The sequence below is a fragment of the Mesoplodon bidens genome (assembly GCF_964165515.1).
Source record: "Mesoplodon bidens genome assembly, chromosome: 6".
NCBI lineage: Eukaryota > Metazoa > Chordata > Mammalia > Artiodactyla > Ziphiidae > Mesoplodon > Mesoplodon bidens.
In genome coordinates this window covers 44,613,641-44,631,854 of record NC_138162.1, presented here as the reverse complement: position 1 = coordinate 44,631,854, position 18,214 = coordinate 44,613,641, and the positions used below count along the sequence as shown (strand labels likewise).

Here is an 18,214-nt window from a genome sequence, read left to right as displayed (position 1 = left end):
TCATAAAAACTCTCAGTAAACTAGGAATAGAGGGGAGATTTCTCAACTTGATTAAAAAAAAAAATCTACAAAAAACCTTCAGTTCATATCGTCCTCAATGTTGAGAAACTCAAAGCTTTCCCCACTAAGATCAGGTACAAGGCAAGGATGCCCCTCTCACCTTTTCACTCCTTTTCAACATCATACTAGAAGTCCTTGCTAACGCAACAAGGCAAGAAAAAGAATAAAAGGTACACAGATTGTGAAGGTAGTAATAAAACTGTCTTTATTCACAGATGACATGATTGTCTATGTAGAAAATCTGAAAGAATCAACAAAAAAACTCCTTCACTAATAAGTCATTATAGCAAGGTTGTAGGATACAAGGTTAATATTAAAAAAAATCAATCTCTTTCCTATATACCAGCAATGAACAGTTGAATTTGAACTTAAATCATGGCATGTCACTTATTTCTAGGTACACAGGAAAACCATAGCAACATTAACCATACTCACATAAACAACGCCTTATCATGAAATTGAAAGAACTATGAAAGTGGAAATCTGGATGCCTGGGTCCTAGTCCTCTGTCACTCACCAGGTTAAGTGAGTCCCTTCTCTTCTCTGGACTTAGATGCTCCCTGAGAAAGATGCAGGCATTAGACTAAAAATCTAAAATCCTTTCCAACTTTCTAAGTCCTCTCTGAGAATAAAGGCACATATTTCTTCTCCAAAATGTCTTTTTTTTAAATAGACTCTATTTTTAGAGCAGTTTTAGGTTCATAGCAAAATTCAGCAGAAGGTACAGAGATTTCCCATATACCCCCCATCCCCACATATGCAGAGCTTCCCCCAGTATCAGCACCCCCCACCAGAATGGTACATGTCCTACAATTGATGAACCTACATTGATACATCATTATAATCCGAAGTGCAGAGTTTACATTAGGGTTCACTCTTGATTTTATACATTTCGTGGGTTTGGACAAATTAACGGTATCATGTATCCACCATTATAGCATCATATAGAATAGTTTCACTGCTCTAAAAATACTCCATGCTGTCTGTCTATTCATCCCTCTTTCTCCTATCCCAAGCAACCACTCATCTTTTTACTGTCACCAAAGTTTTGCCTTTTCCAGAATGTCACACAGTTTTTAAAAATGGAAAAGTAACAAATGCTTACCAAAAGTGCAAATGGTATAGCAGTATGCAGAGGAAAGCAGGAAAGTTTTCCGGTGCTACTCCACACCCTGACTCTCAATTCCTCTCTCCTTCAAGAGTTAACCACCATTAAGAGGCTAACACTGCACTGTTCAGTATGACAGCCTCTAGCATATGTAACTATTTGAATTTAGATTTTAATGAACTAAATTAAATAACACTGACAATTCAGTTCCTCAGTGACACCAGTCACATTTTAAGTGCTCAATCGCCACGTGAGGCCAGTGGCTACCAAATTGGACAGCACAGATAAAGAACAGTTTCATCATCACAAAGGTTCTACTGGACAGTGCTGATCTAAAATGCAGAAGGAGGCCTTTTTCAATTCCTCTCACTTCTGTTCAACACTTATTTCCAGAAACCCCCAAACTACTTCCATCAGGCCCTCTCTGGCTGGGCTGAGGACCACCCTAACAGGTTAAGGGGATGAGTTGCTTTGGAAAAGTCTGTCAATTTCCTGATCTGTAATTAAGAAAGATTCGCTTCATCACTGGGCTCACTGAAGGTCACAGGTCATGGAACCATCGCCACCCCAACAGCACATAGAAGTTTAAAACCTCAATAAGAACTTGAAAACTCCAGTGTTCCTCAGGGCGGTGCCTGAGATAAAACACGCGACACGTCTTACCTTTCACTCTGGAAGTGTAGCCAAGCTGACCCTGCAAAACAATGGCGATGGTCATTGAACCACACAAACCATGCCTTAGTGGGGTTGTCCTAATTATTCCCTAGTAAACAGTAGCCAATACTGTTTTCTAGACTCCAGCTGCCCACTCCACTGTCTGCATAGTCTGAGCAGATAATTGCCAACTCCCCACTGCATGTTATGGACCTCTCTGTTAACATATAAAATCAATGCATTTCTCTTAGTTCCTAGCAAATACCATGTCTTTGCCTATGTACAGCCTTCTGCCAGAGGCCCTTCTTTTCCTAACTGTACCCCTTTTCAACACAGTCCCCCAATTTAGTGGCCAAACAATGTCTACTTTTTCTTTAAAACTCATCTAAGTCTTGGATTCTAAGACATCATCTCCTCCAAAAAAAACTCTTCGCTGTCCTTCCCAGGCTGGATTAGGATCCCCAGTGGCTGCTCAAGAATTTCTATATAGGACACACTTTGAGGGTGAAAAGCTGGTAGAAAGCAGGGAATGGGGTGTGTGACTTCTCTTGAAATCACATTTTATAGCAAGGTACAATTTTTGCTGAGATATTTGCAAGACAAAGAGCAAAGTTCTTAAAGATGCTCTTATTCACATTTAAATGGGAGTAAGAAAATATCAGTGATCCATTTCGAAGAATATCCTTTGGAGGAGTAGTGGCTTTGGAAGAGAGTGATTAGAGATTAAAGGAGGGTTACACCTTCCCCCAGTTGATACCTCGGTTTCTGTATGTGCTCCAATAATACCTTAGTGTTCTTCAAACGTAATAGTATCACCTTGAATCTGTCTATGTGTCTGTCTTTTCTACCAGACTGGAAAGGACCATATTCTTACTTATCTTTTTATCTCTCATACCCAGACTGGTCCTTAAGAGAGATGCTCAGCAAATGTCTGTTGGATGGATGAGTGGAGGAGCGGGTGGCTGGGCTGACAGATGAATGGATGGATCGGTCGGTGGATGGGTGGATGGAAAGGACGGGAGGGGACAATTTTGCCTTCAGAAAAAAAATCTCCTAAAGGTAAAGATCTTGAATTTCAAATCTCAAAATCTGTCCCCCCTCTCCATTTCCAATAACATCAAGAACATGTTTCATATTTAACAACTGCTGAGTACATGGATGGGAAAAAAGACTGGCATTTCCCACCCAGTGAGTGTAGTAAAGAAAGGCTGGGGGAAAGAAACAAAGAAATCTTTAATAATAAACACTGGATTATAGCATTAAAAACCTCCCTTTCTCTAATGGAGGGACAATTTGGAGATAAACCTAAACCACCTTCCTCTCTGTGGCACATGATTAAAATCTGCTTTGTTCTTCTAATTTGCTATTCTCAAATTACCACACTGCTGCTGGCGCTGCAAACTCAGACTTCACGGCTGCCCTTGAATTACTGTACAACTTTTCCTCCTTTTTTCTTTTAATCAGCACTGAACCAAGAAGGCGCCATCTACACCTGGTGGAGAAACTATGTCTCCAAATGTGGAGACAAAATATGTCATTCAAGGTGCCCTGCCCCCCACCGCCATGATCCTTCAGCAGAAATACATCTCCCTTGAGATTTGGGAACACAAGAGGTGAAGTTACCCTTGACAAGGCTCCAGGTGGTATGAAGTGTTTTTTCCACCCCTGACTCCAGAGATTTTATTACTCTTCTACCTAAGCCTTCAAAACAAAGAGAGTCTGACCAGGATGTAACTAGTGCCTAACCAAAAAACTTTACTTTCATATTTTTCTAGCAGTCTTCTAAATACCATGGCCTGGGATTGCTAAGAATCTGACTTCCTGAGTCAACCTCAAAACTACAGGGTAAACTACCACAGAGGATAGATAGACAATTCTATGACATCATCCTCCCTCTTTTTTTCCTTTGTAATTTTTTGAAAGTAACTTTGAAATTTCAAAATACAAGCAACGTATTACTTGGTACCATGCCAAACATGTAAAGGGAAAGGGAAGACATCTTTCAATATCTAGCAATGTTAGATGCCAATTCATAATTACCTGATCAATTGATGTCAATTTTCATTTGGAAGTACATTGAGCCATATATTGACTAAAGAAAGTAGAGAAGAACTAAAACTGTGTCCTTAGATGACAGTTCTAAGACATCAACATGCTTTCTTTACCCAGAAATGTGGTCAGTGTGAGGTTTTTTCCTTGTGCTATTAACAGTTGTCAGTGGAAAAGAATTACATCATTTAGACTGCCAAGAAAGATTCAAAAACAAAAGAAGGGTAGTGTTTAGTATTTAGTAGGAGCAAATTGATAACCCAAGACACCATACCCCACCCTAATTTTGCTAAATAGGCAACTTCAGGCAAATCACACCTCTGGATCTCAATTTAATCAACTAGCTAATACACTTTATGAGCATACTACTCAAGGATATTAAGAGGCATATGAGCAGAAAGAAAGGATGCTGCTAAACAAAGAACCAATAAATTCCCACCATCACAACATTGTAGATGACACCTACATATGGATGAAGATCACAGAGACTAGCATTATTTTCAGAACAATGGGCAGTCATATGTGTATAAACCAGCCCAAAAAATAACATTGGTTAGTAACATCAAGGAAGAATTATTAGCCAACTTACTGAGTAGGCTTTTGTGCTCTCTTCTATTAATAAAGCTAATTAGTTACTGATTTAAGATTGCTTAATTTTATTACCAATCCATTAGTAAATGATATTGCACTTGAATTTTCACAGTTTGCCTATGAAGACCCTGATTCAGTCAATCCTTTCCAGACTAACATTCACCATCAATTGGTGATGTTTAATGTTGCCTTAAAGCAACAAATTATGCTTCTGAGGTGAGAGGTAATAAACCAAACTGTAATCTGTTAATATGCTAATTGCTTCCCCTACTACAGAATAATCATATTTCAAACCTTAGCATAATAATAGATATATTCAGACAAAGCTCTGTTGTACATCTAAGATCCAGGTCATTATGTTACTAATATTAAATTATTTCGGGCTTCCCTGGTGGCACAGTGGTTGAGAGTCCACCTGCCGATGCAGGGGACACGGGTTCGTGCCCCGGTCTGGGAAGATCCCACATGCCGCGGAGCAGCTAGGCCCATGAGCTATGGCCGCTGAGCCTGCACGTCCGGAGCCTGTGCTCTGCGACGGGAGAGGCCACAACAGTGAGAGGCCCACGTACCGCAAAAAAAAAAAAAAAAATTTCTTTGAGGGATTTTACAGAACTTGAATTTATTTTAATCAACATTCACAATAATCTCCTGGAAACTAAATAGAAAACAAAATTTGCCATTGGAGATATCTGAGACATAAATAAATATTTTAAAAAGATAAATGATTGCAGCATAACTTGCAAAGTTGCTCCTCATATGACATGTTGACTTCAATTTTACACCACATTGATAGGATTTTAAAATGTATTATCTATTTAATGTTCATGACACTGTCTCAAAGGGTAACTTCCCTAGAGTGAAAATCCTATGCTTTGTAACTCAGAGCCTTATAGCTGGGAGAGGACTTTTTTTCATCTGTTATTCCAAGCTAGAAAATGAGAATTAAGAGAAGGAAAGTGCTTTTCCACCGAGAACTCTGAGTTGGCTGCCTTTTTTTCTTGCAGAAGGAAATGGAGAAGCTCTCGTTCAGGTGGGAATTGCCAGACTAACGGAAAATGATCAAGTGCTCTTGGAAAGAATTCCAGAGCTCAAACTCCATTGGTTTGATCTACAAGGATGCCCCAAGCAGAAAGACAAAAATGGAAGGCCCATCATAATAGTTTCATTCATACCACATGGTTTCTACCACCACTTGCATGAATACTAAGGACACTCTTATCTGTGTCTCCATGCCAGACCTCTCTGCTGACTTTCATTCCTTATTTCCAACTAGCTACCAGTAATTCTCCACTCAGATTCCCTACAGGCACCACGAAGTCAACATGCCCAGACTCAACATCTTCTCCCCTAACCTGCTTCTCCTTTATTCTGTCTTCTCAGGGTCAGTTTCATGGGTGTGGGATCCATGCTAAGAAGGATCCCACACCTGGTTTAATGGTCTGTTCTTGTGATCTTGAAATTCTTAATAATTTTTAACAAGGAGCCCCATATTTTCATTTTCTAGTGGGTCCCCAAAACTTGTGGCCAGTACTGGATTGGTATCACCATGACCCCTGTCACTGAAACCAACCACCTGGGACTAATCCCAGATTCTCTTCCTTCATTTCCATGTCCAATCATACTGTTTCATGGCCATGGCTTTACACCAAGCAAGGGCTCACCGTGTTTGGAACGCCTTTTTCCCTTCTTCAAAGAATTGATTTCCACTTGTCCTTTAATTATTAATTAAGATTCATCTACACCAGAGGTACTGATTGATGTCTCAGCCTCATACAGACACCTCCTCTTCATCCTCCACCCACATATATCTGTCATTTTGTCCTTGAATCATTATCTTGCTTCTCTGCCTCCAAATGACTATCAGCCTCTTGATGTCTGATTTTATTTTCTTTTTATCTCTAGTTCCCAGCTCTGTGCTTGGCATGTAGAAGATATTTTTCAAATGTTTACTGGAAAAGATTGATGTTATTTAAAAAAACTTTACTAATTCACTTTTGAAAAACACGATTGCTTGATCTTTAGCAATATTGCTTGATCTTTCCCTTTAGAATTAACTTCATGTTTTTCCAAAGTGATCCTCTCACTTCCCTCATGCACCTTCAGGGAAAGTCACCAGACAAACAGCTCCAGAGCTTATGTTACACCTCAAATGTATTTTTCACTGTCCTCTGGGGTCACTGTCCCCCTAGGTCACTTCTGAAAACAAGAACAGCTGGGTCCCCTAAGCCTCTGGGAATTTCCAGGCACTGATGGCTTATACACAATGATTTGTTTGTGTCAAGAAGTTGCCAGAGTTCCTCCACAATGCCACCAGAGTCCAGGATACAGGAAAGCAAGAGTGGGAAGTGTGGCCCAGAGGGACAAGAATTCTCTCATTAATCCTGGGCCCCCATGTGCTCTCACGGACGTCCAACGCTTCATCAGATTGGCCAACACAGGAAATCCTGTTTGAAAAACAATCTCTTGATTTGGCTGGGCCGGGGAGTTAAAAGAAATCATTTCATCCGCAGCATCAATATCTAATCAGCACTTCAGTCTATCAGTGATGGATACACCTGGATGGATTTCTTTATTCATTCACTCACTCATTCACTAAACCTCTACTGAGGGAAATATGCCAGGTGAGGTATTATCAAGGGAGACAAGGGCCAAAAAGCCCCACACTTAAGGAAATTAAGAATGTAATTATAAAACAGATAAATTTCACTAACGCCTTACTATTCCAAGTGTGGTTCACAGAACAGCAGCATCAGCATCATCTGGAAGCCTATTAGAAATGCAGACTTTCAGGGCACTCCTCAGGACCTCCTGAATCAGAATGTGCATTTTAACAACAGAACAGAAGATCCACATGAATGTCAGAGACTGAAAAGCATTTATACATCTCTCCCAAGAGTTGAACGCCAACTCTTTTTAGTCTGAATTAAGTTCAAACCTCAGTTCCAAAACCTGCCCTAGTGGCTCCTGATCATAATCCCATTTTTCCCCATCTCTGGACTCCACATTTGGCTCTCTGCTATTTCATAGGAGGGGCAAATTGAATCCTTCCCCACACAAAGTGGGAACTGAGAGAGAACCCTGCTAGCTATTGAACGCCTATCACTCACGCATGTGAATCTCATACTAGATTCTCCGTGGGACAAATTCCAATATTTCTCTTCCTGCCATGTTTTGTTTTTAACATCTTTATTGGCGTATAATTGCTTTACAATGGTGTGTTAGTTTCTGCTTTATAACAAAGTGAATCAGCTATACATATACATATATCCCCATATCTCCTCCCTCTTGCGTCTCCCTCCCACCCTCCCTATCCCATGTTTTTAAAAGTTCCCAAAATGCCTACTCAGAAAAAGAAGTAACAACTTAAGAATTCAGTGACTGATGGGCCTGATTCAAGCAGTTTACATGTTAATGCACTGTTGCTGTACATTTTCCATAATCAAAAGAGGGGTCTCAAAGTAAGACAAGGCTTTATCTAAGTATTAGAGTTGAAAAAAATCGAGATTCAGCTGGAGAGCAAGTGCAATGGGGAAATGCTTACAACAGCAGAGCCTGCCCTTGATCTTCTACTCTTAATACTGCATTGCACACACACACATACGCACACACATGCATGCACACATGCACACACACAGGTATATCGTTCATACTAAGAATTTCAAATATACATATACACATTTTCCATGTATAACTGGGTTTTTTATTTAATTGACATCATTTCAAGTACTTGTAACTTGCAATCTTGGAGGCCCAAGGTGCATGGGAGTTCTATTTTGTTTTACTTAGGGTTTTTAAAATTTTTTTCAGGAAGTTCAGTAAATTGATAGCCACCAAAACCAGCAATTCTTGAGCCTTTTGGCCTGAAAACTCCCTTCCTTACATTATTGATGATCTATAGAACTTTTATTTGGGTTGTATATCTCAATATTTGCTAACAATTTTTAAAAATATTCAATCATTGATTCATTTAAAAAAATAATAAACCCATTGCACATTAACATAAATAGCATACTTTTATGAAAAATAACTTTATCTTACAAAATAAAGACTAATTTAGTGAGAAAAGTAGTGCTTTTTACATTTTTGTAAATATCTTTACTGTCTGGCTCAACAGAAGACAGCTGGATTCTCACATCTGCTTCCATAGTCAATGTGCTGTAATATCACATATCATGCAGCCTCTGGAAAACTCTGTTGTATACTTATGAGAGAATGAGAGTGGAAAAGGCAAATCAACATCTCAACAAGGGTGACAAATACAAAACTAATTTTTTCAACAAATGGGGCTGGGACAACTGGATATCCACATGCAAAAGAACCAAGTTCAACCCTTACCTCACACCATATACAAAAATTAATTCAGGGGCTTCCCTGGTGGCGCAGTGGTTGAGAGTCCGCCTGCCGATGCAGGGGACACGGGTTCGTGCCCCGGTCCAGGAGGATCCCACGTGCCGTGGAGCGGCTGGGCCCACGGGCCATGGCCACTGGGCCTGCGCGTCCGGGGCCTGTGCTCCAAGGCGGGAGAGGCCACAGCAGTGAAAGGCCCGTGTACCGCAAAAAAAAAAAAAAAAATTAATTCAAAATGGATCAGATGGGGACTATTTTTTTTTTAATATTTATTTGGCTGCGCTGGGTCTTAGTTGCAGCAGGCAGGATCTTCATTGCAAAATGCAGGATCTTCAGTAGCAGCACGCAGGATCTTTAGTTGCGGCATGTGGGATCTTTTTTTTTTTTTTTTTTTTTTTTTTTTTTTTTTAGTTGTGGCATGCGAACTCTTAGTTGCGCGTGTGGGATCTAGTTCCCTGACCAGGGATGGAACCTGGGGCTCCTGCATTGGGAGTACACAGTCTTAGCCACTCGACCACCAGGGAAGTCCCAGGTGGGGACAATTAGTGGGTACAGTTTCATTTGGGGGATGATGAAAATGTTCTGGAATTAGTGGTGATAGCTGTACAACTTTGTGAATATACTACATCTACTGAATTTTACACTTTAAAATGGTGAAATTTGGGCTTCCCTGGTGGCGCAGTGGTTGAGAGTCCGCCTGCCGATGCAGGGGACACGGGTTCGTGCCCCGGTTCGGGAAGATCCCACATGCTGTGGAGCGGCTGGGCCCGTGAGCCATGGCTGCTGGGCCTGGCGTCCGGAGCCTGTGCTCCGCAGGGGGAGAGGCCACAACAGTGAGAGGCCCACATACAGCCAAAAAAAAAAAAAAAAAAAAAAATGGTGAAATTTTATGGTATGTGATCGCATATCAATAAAATAATGAATCAAAGACCTAAATATAAGAGCTAAAACTATAAAACTGTTCGAAGGAAACACAGGTATAAATCTCATGACCTTGGTTTAGCCAATAGTTAGCTATGACACAAAAATCAGAAACAGCAAAAGAAAAAATAGATAAATTGGATTTCATCAAAATTTTTTAAATGTTGACACCATCAGAGTAAAAACACAGCCCTAAGAATGGGGAAAAAAAAATCTTTAAATCATTTATTAAATAAGGGGTCTGTATCCAGAATATATAAAAAATTATTAAAACTCAAAATAAAAAGACAATTCAACTTTTAAATGTGCAAAGGATCCAAACAGACAGTTCTCCAAAGAAGATATACAAATGGCCAATTAGCACATGAAATGGTGCTCAACATCATTAGCATCAAGGAAATGCAAATCAAAACCACAATAAGATATCACATCACATCCACTAAGATAGCTATAATCAAATAGATAATAACAAGTGTTGGCAAGACTGTGGAGAAACTGAAACCCTTATACACTGCTGGTGGAAATGTAAAATGGTGCAGCTGCTTGGGAGAACAGTTGGGCAAACTGTTCAATTCAAAAAATTAAACAGAGTTACTAAACATATGACACAGTAATTTCACTCCCAGGTGTATACCGAAAAGAAATGGCAAATTGTATAGGAATACGCACTGCAACATTCTTCATAATAGCCAAAAAGTGGAAACAACCCAAATTTTCATCAACAGATAAATTGATAAACTGTGATCTATCCATACAATAGAATAGATTCAGCAATTAAAAGTGAAGAAATACTGATACATGCTACAACATGGATGAACCTTGCAAACATTATGCTAACTGAAAGAAGCCAGACACAGAAGATCATTGTATGATTTCATTTTTATCAAATGGCCACAATAGACAAATCTCTAGAGACAGAAATTAGATTAGTGGTTACCTAGGGCTAGGAGGTTTAAGGGGAAAGGGGAGTGTGACTACTAAAGGGCATAGGGTTTCTTTTGGGGATGATGAAAATGTTCCAAAATTGCCTGTGGTAATGGTTGCACAACTCTGTGAAGATCTTAAAATTGTACACTTTACATGGGTGAATTTTTTGGTATGTAAATTATACCTTGATAAAACTCTTTTACCCAGAAGAGGCAAACAACATCTTATTATTTTGAAAATAGCTTGAACCTCATAGACCCCCTGCAAGGATCTCAGGGACTCCCGGGGGTCCCCAGAACACACTTTGAGAATCACTGACCCAGACAGACAAAGAATCTAGTATGGTTAACTTCTAGCAGCCCTCCCCCCTCCTCCTTCGGAGGAGAGCCCTGATTTCTAGGCATTGACCACTCCCCCATGCAGACCACCACCAGGAAGGAAGCTGATTCCACTCTGAGTCCCAGGGTCAGGTTCTGGTCACCTTAAGCTAATCAGCACATTCCCTTCTATTGATGACACTCACTGTTCAGGGTGGGCATGTGACCCAGGAGGTCTGATCAGAATGATTGCAGGACTTTTGCTTGGAATGCTGAGTGGGAAGTGGTTTTTCTCTTCTTCTGCAGGGTGTCCAATGAAAATGTGAGAACTGGAACTACTATAACCATTTCACTATCAGTCTGAGGATAAAGCCTCACAGAAAGGCAGGATAGTCCTTGAACTAGGTCCTTACTTAAATCAGCACTTCTGGATATGTGATCCAGTAAACATCCTTAGCGCTAAGGCCAGGTTGAATTAGAATTTGTTAGTTAAAAGCACCCAGCTGATATACTGTCCAAATGATGTGGAGCTAACAGTACTGCATTCTCCCCACAGTCAATACACTTTGCCTTTGCTTTGAGGACATCACGAGATAAGATCTTAGCAGACTATTGAAATAACATTACTTTTTTTGTCAGAATATACTTAATACAAAGAGCTGGCCCATGTAATCTAGGCCTAAACACGTCAGAGCTAGACCACAGTATTTAACAAACTGTCTCTCCTATTCCTTTTGTGTCTGATCTTCACTGTACTCTGAATGGCATTCTCAATGAGTCTGATAGAGAAAAGAGTTGCATTGTCCTTACTAGCAGAAAAGGTGTGGCTGTCAGCTGCACCTAGCTTGAATTTCACCAGCAGAATCATCATGGGGCCTGATATTTAGCACATATGTATGTTTGCATGTGACCATCCAATTCCTATTCCAGAAGATAAGAAAATCAGGATGCAGTAAACTACTCTCTCTTTTTTTTTTTCAACTGAATTAATTAGAATAGTATTCTACATTTGGGTGATGTTTTAACATTTGCAACATGCTTTTATAGACATCACTTCAACAACCCAATGGAGACTGGCAATTGAGGAATTATTATGCCCATTTCACAGATTAAAAAACAGGAGGCCCAGTGACTCTCTTAAGGTCTTGCACAATCAAAAAGTAATGGAGTTTGGTCTTAAAGACATTAGATTCCAAGTCAAAGCCTTCCCACTACTTAGGATTAAATCTAATATACCTTCACATAATAGTAAGACAACCATCAATATTTTTTCAGCTCTTACAATGGACTAGGTACTAAGCGCTCGGCATATATCCCACATTTAATCGTTACAAGCCCATGAGGTTGTGCCATTATTATCCCCACTTTACAGATGAGGAAACTGAGACCTAAAGAGGTAAAGTGACTTGCCCAAATCACCTGGCTAGTTAATGGTAGAGCCAGGGTTTTCAAACCCAGGCAAGTAGCACTCGGGAACATAAGCTCTCAACCATTTTGCCATACTGACACTTCAACAAGAGCAGAGGTGCCTGCTCTATACAAGATGGCTTGTAGCTGCCCAGAACCCACCAGCTCAGTAAGGACTGAACTGATTTAACGACACCAACTACAAAGGACTATCCAGTAATTTTTCTTGTCGTGGAATTTTTTTTTTTTCTTGCGGTACGCGGGCCTCTCACTGTTGTGGCCTCTCCCGTTGCGGAGCACAGGCTCCAGACGCGCAGGCTCAGCGGCCATGGCTCACGGGCCCAGCCGTTCCACGGCATGTGGGATCTTCCCGGACTGGGGCACGAACCCGTGTCCCCTGCATGGGCAGGCGGACTCTCAACCACTGTGCCACCAGGGAAGCCCCTGTTGTGGAATTTGATCATACAAAGATTGTCTAAAATAAGCCTGGGCTTACTTAACATCTTATTAAACTTTCCTGACAGTTTTATTGTAACAATAATTGTAACTCAGTTTGACCTATTCTGAAAGACACTCCTGCTTGCTTAGCCAACAGCAGTTCCCCAGCCTCCTACTACACACACACAGGCACATGCACACGTACACACACCTCTCCATTGCTTCCGTGATGTCAAAGCCCACTTCCCGTTATAGGGAGTGAAGGGTGCAGATACCAAACGTACACGTTTCTAGACTCTTTTGCAGCTAAGTCCTGGGTATAGGATCTAATCCTGGCCAATGGGATCTGAAGGGAAGACTGATGAGGGCCTCCAGGAATGGTGTTCCCCCATGATAAAAAGAAATGCAGGAAGAAACACCACCTCTTATACGGTGGATGTGTTAGTACTTGACTGACATTCAGAACTACTACAGCCACCTTATAATCAGGACTATAAATGACAAAGGTGACGCGTTGAGGTGGCAGAGTGGAAAGATGGAAAGTACCTAGGTCCACGCACAGCTGCTGCACAACTCCGAAGCTACCCTACCTCTGGACTTCTCATTAGGTAAGATAATAAGCATCCTTATTATTTAAGCCACTTTAACTTGGCCACTGTCTTATTTGCAGCCTAACGCATCCTAATTCTCAAGTCTCAGGAGGCAGCTGCAGAGAAGAAAGGGCTCTGGATTCTGAGTCAAATGACGTGGCTTCTAATCTACTTACTTGCCAGGTGACTCAAGTGGCCTAATGTCTCTGAACCTCATTTTCTACACCTATAAACTTGAGATAACACTCAAGAACACAATAATATCGATAAAACTGAGGTAACAGGATAGGAATGAAAATCACATGAGATAATGTGTGTACAACCACTCTGTCAACAGCCATGTTTTACTCAAAGGTAATTGGTCTAGGTAATAGTTAAACTACAGACTTTTTAAACTGGAGCCATCCATTCTAACCCAACTCCCTTATTTTACAAAATAAGAAACATTGATTCCAAATGTCAAATGACTCACTCAGTGTCACATGACTGGCTGGTAACATAACTAAATCATGTATCTCCTGATTCCCAGTCCAATGCTGTCATGCTACCCTCATGCTGACAGGTAATGAGCTACATTAAATACTGGGCCGGTAGCATTCATTCGTTCAACAAGTGTTTACTGAACACAACTATATACCAGGTTCTGCTCTAGGTACTGAGGACTCCTTGAACAACTACCACAACAAAAGTTCCTAACCTCATGAATTTAACAGCCCAGACAGAAATTATTCAATCTACATCTATAAATAATTATTAGGTGCCTACTGTGTACTAGGCACAGTGCCAGGATTTCTATTCAAATACAAGTACAAACTTCCAGGCAATTCCAATAATAGCAACCATGTTTACCAGGATTTGCTAACAAAGAAATAATGTAAAAAGTCTATATTTTACTCAATAAAAGTCAGTATTAAAAATGGCAAGCTCATTAGAAGGAGTTGTGAATACCCTGCCAGCATCTGAAAACGTGGATGGAATGGGGAAGATGGCTAGGACTCTGCTCTACTTGAAGCAGCAAGACTGAATGAAAGAGGTGAGAGCTAAGCCATGTCCTTCCACAGTCTCCAGACTTCAAGGGATGGCTCACTTGGAAAAGCCCAATAGGGAACATTTAGTAACTCCTTCCCCTCCCCAGGCCTCTGTCGGATGCCCTAGACTCTCCTTTTGCTCCCTATCTGGTTGGGATTCCTCTTCCGCTCTACCTAAACATTCACATGCAAATGACATAATGGGACAGCATCCTAGATCCTATGAAGAGCCACAGCAAGTGACTCTTGGCATCTCCTACTGGAACTGGCTATCAGGCTGCTGACACTGAGCCATTTCATTGTTTGTTTGAAAGGGTTTTTTTGGTCAATAACCACCCAAATTATATAGTTTGTAAAAGAATATTTAAAAGCTATTGTTTCGCAAAAAAAATCCATAACTCATATTTTGTGTGGGTTATAGAGGGAAGAACTGTGTAACAATCTACACTCTCTTAACTTTGTGATTCCCTAAAATGGAGGAAAAAGGCAAGCAAGAAAGGAAAGACAGGTGGATTCCCCAGGGCATGTACTGGTGACTCCAAAAGCTTCTTTTTTTAAAAAAATCATTTTGTCCTCACCCTAAACAAATGGAAAGTTTTTTGTGACCTTATGCTCAGAAGTGTAACATCAATTCCCAGGTTGAAATATTCTAGGAAGGTATAAGGTCCAAAATTATCAAAATAAAATCTTTTAATTCATTTTAATTGGTTAAATGATAATCACCATTTGGGGGCAGATGTGCCTCCAAATAAAACACTTGATTTTCTTAAGCAATGCCAAAATCAACATTTTGGAACATAGCATTTTAACCTCTTTGGCATCAGTTGGGCCATACAAACTCTAACGTTCCAAATTGCTATTAGACTGGCTATAATTTATTGTTTCCCAGAACACCAGGCAACGCATACATGTCCTTCGCGGACTATTTATCTATTCTAAAAAAGACATCCTCCCCCAAAGGGAAAAAAAACAGTGGTGTCAACTCCAAGTGGGAAAGGACAGGGCAGAGAGAGGGCTGAGAGAGCCCATGAGAACTCAACAGCCCCACTCTCTGCCACTGGTCCCTTCATTATCTACATATTCAATATGGGTTAAAGTTTTTGTATACCCACTTTAGGACTTAAAGCAAAATGCACAAACTACTCTCTCTGAATCACAAGAGAGTACATGCCAAATGTTTCTGTGCAACCCTGTGGCAGCAGAAAAACTGCCTATCCTGCTAATCCTTTTATTATTAAGTTTAGCAGCAATGCTTAGCCCAGAATGAAATTCAAGATCCTCCAGAAAAGTCAGTGGGAGCCTACTTTCCTGGGAGGTCATGGGGCACCACATTCCTCCCTTGAAACTTATCCAGTTGTCAGCTCACAAATTAGTTGTCACTGTCCCTATGTCACAAACTCCCACAAGAAAAGGAAAAGAAGGGGGGAAGACCATTCATTCATTCATTCTTGGTTAACACAGCCCAGAGGCAGATTCTTGCCCCTGGGAGACGCTGCTTCCATTCATCTCTCACCAGAACTGGGGTAGGGTGCCCAGTATTTTTAAAACAGCTCACTCCGTCCTGGAGCTTCAAGACTCAGGTATGTGAGAAGAGGAAATCACAGAGATAAATAAGTAAAGAGATTTAAAAGTCAGAAGCCAATAGTGCTGAACCCTGACATGACCTTTCCAGGTTGTGTGCCCCAAGTGGGTCTTGGGACAGAACACATACCTGCCTACATATACACGCACTGAAAGAACACACACACACACACACACACACACACACACACACCGCTGCAGCTCACACTAGATCTACTGCAAGCCCAAAGGCACTTACTACCCGAGGACGGGGTTGCCAGCAAAGCTGCCTTCGCCCAAACAACTGTGGCCTTCTCCAACTTGGACGAGAGCAAATGTCCACCAATATCCCAAAGGGCGCTTTTTCCCGGAACCAAGGTCCTGCAGGGTTCCCTCCCTGTCGGCCTCACAGCCCTTTTCTTTTCTCTGAAACACTCAGATTTCACACGATTCCTTTCGAGGTAGCTCCAGTCCGCGCAGCGCGCGCCCCATCCCTTAAGGCTGGAGCCCGGGGCTGCCTGGCCTCTCTTCACTCCCGGGAAACTTCGCCGCCGCTCCACGCTGAGAAGTAAAGGCCACCGGTAGAGGGGAGGCAGGGAGAGGGAGCAGGTCCCTGGGACTGAGGGCACCTTCGGAGCCCGGGCGCCGGAGAAAGAAATGAGTGAACCCAGACTGGTGCATGCCTTCTCCACGTGGAGGAAGGGAGGAAGGAAAAAGTGGGCGACATGCAGGTACCCCTCTCGGCTCTCAGAACTCATATATCCCGACGAGGTAGGGAACAGAGGGGTTAGAGTCCCCCAGGAGGCAGGTGCCCTGCGCCCCCAGCCTAGGCGCAGCGAGACTTGAGCGCAGCGCGTAAGCCAGAGGAAGGGGCCCCGGGAACGCAAAACGCGCGCCTGGTGCCTGCGGGGGACAGTGCCCCCATCCCTGGGTAGGGCTCCCAGTCTCAGGGGGAGGAGGAAGAGAAATGTGGCTTTCTAGCAGGCCCCCGACTGGATTCCTCGCCCCTGCCGGTGCACGCCCACCCGCAGAGGCCCCCCAGTCCTGCGCCCGGCGTGTAGTCCACTCCCTCGCCCCAGCACCTGGATGTGGCAGGAGATCTCCGAGTCGTCCAGCAGCCGAATGGTGCATTTCATCTCCTGGCTGAGCGATTTGATGCTGGAGCTCCGAAAGTGGATCATTTTCATGGTCCTCCTGCCTCTCGGCACACAGTGGCAGGAGGCGAACATGCACCGCGGCCCGTGGAAGCGAGCGAGAGGCTCCGGGCCGGCGCGGCGCTCGCCCGCGCGGACACACACACTCGCTCACGCACCGTCCTGGAAACCCGGGCGCGGCTCAGCCCCGGGACAGCAGCGGCGACAGGCGCCTGCGGCCACACACGCCGAGCGGCCGGGGCGCGGCAGGCGGGCCCCTCCCTCTCCTCGCTCTCCTCCCTCCGCTCCCTCGCCTCCGCCTCGCCCGCTCCTTTACCCGCCTCCGCCCCTCGCGCGCGCTCCTGCGCCTCCCTCCGCCCGGGCTCGCTTGCAGAGGATGCCCCGAGCTCGCGACCCCCGGCTGGCGCGCGACGTACTCACTCCCACTCGCGAGGAGCCGCGGCAGGAGAAGGCGGAGAGAGGGCTAACGCTGGTGGCCGGGGCGCCCCGGCAGTGGCCTGCTCCGCCGCCGCCGCCGCCTCTGCGTCAGGCTGGGCCCGGCAGCCTCCTCCCTCTCCGGCCGCGATCACTCTGGCTCCTGGTCGCGCACGTCCCTGCCCCGGCTCCCCCAGGCGCCCGACAGCGACCTGCTCTGCTTGGCCCCAGGGACCTGGCGGCGGGCGGGGGGTGGAGGGCGATCCAGAACTACACCCGCAAGGAGGATTCCCCTGCGGGAGAGGATTACTGGACCAAGAGCGAACCCCGAGAGTGACATGAGGCCCTTGCCCGGCTACAACGGCAAAAAGGCTAACAGTCACAATCCCTGGTACTCATGGGGATTTTTGTAAGCCTTTATTTTATTTAATATTAACTGAGAGTCAATCTCCTTCTCTAAGAAATTCAGAACCTTCCTTAAGCAATTTCTCTTTTTTTGTCTCCCAACATTTCACTTCGATCTCTGGTAGCAGTACCTTAGACCCGAGCAAGAGGGTCCTTATCCTGCCCTAAGGGGGACCCTTAAGGGACTTCCTTCTGCTCCCGCATTGTCCAAGAATGGAGGTATGCCCTGTCCGGTTTTAGGCCA

At 43.3% G+C, this 18,214-nt stretch overlaps 1 protein-coding gene across 1 annotated transcript in view; it reads right to left on the bottom strand.

The window, feature by feature from the left end:
- The window catches only part of FRMD3 (FERM domain containing 3), a 312,880-nt gene extending 295,567 nt beyond the window's left edge, over window positions 1-17,313 (bottom strand). Inside the window, exon 1 of the mRNA XM_081236436.1 lies at window positions 17,080-17,313. Coding sequence (XP_081092562.1) covers window positions 17,080-17,226 — 147 coding nt within the window. The 5' untranslated portion in view covers window positions 17,227-17,313. The remainder of the gene's footprint in view (window positions 1-17,079) is intronic.
- Between the last annotated feature and the right edge of the window lie 901 nt (window positions 17,314-18,214).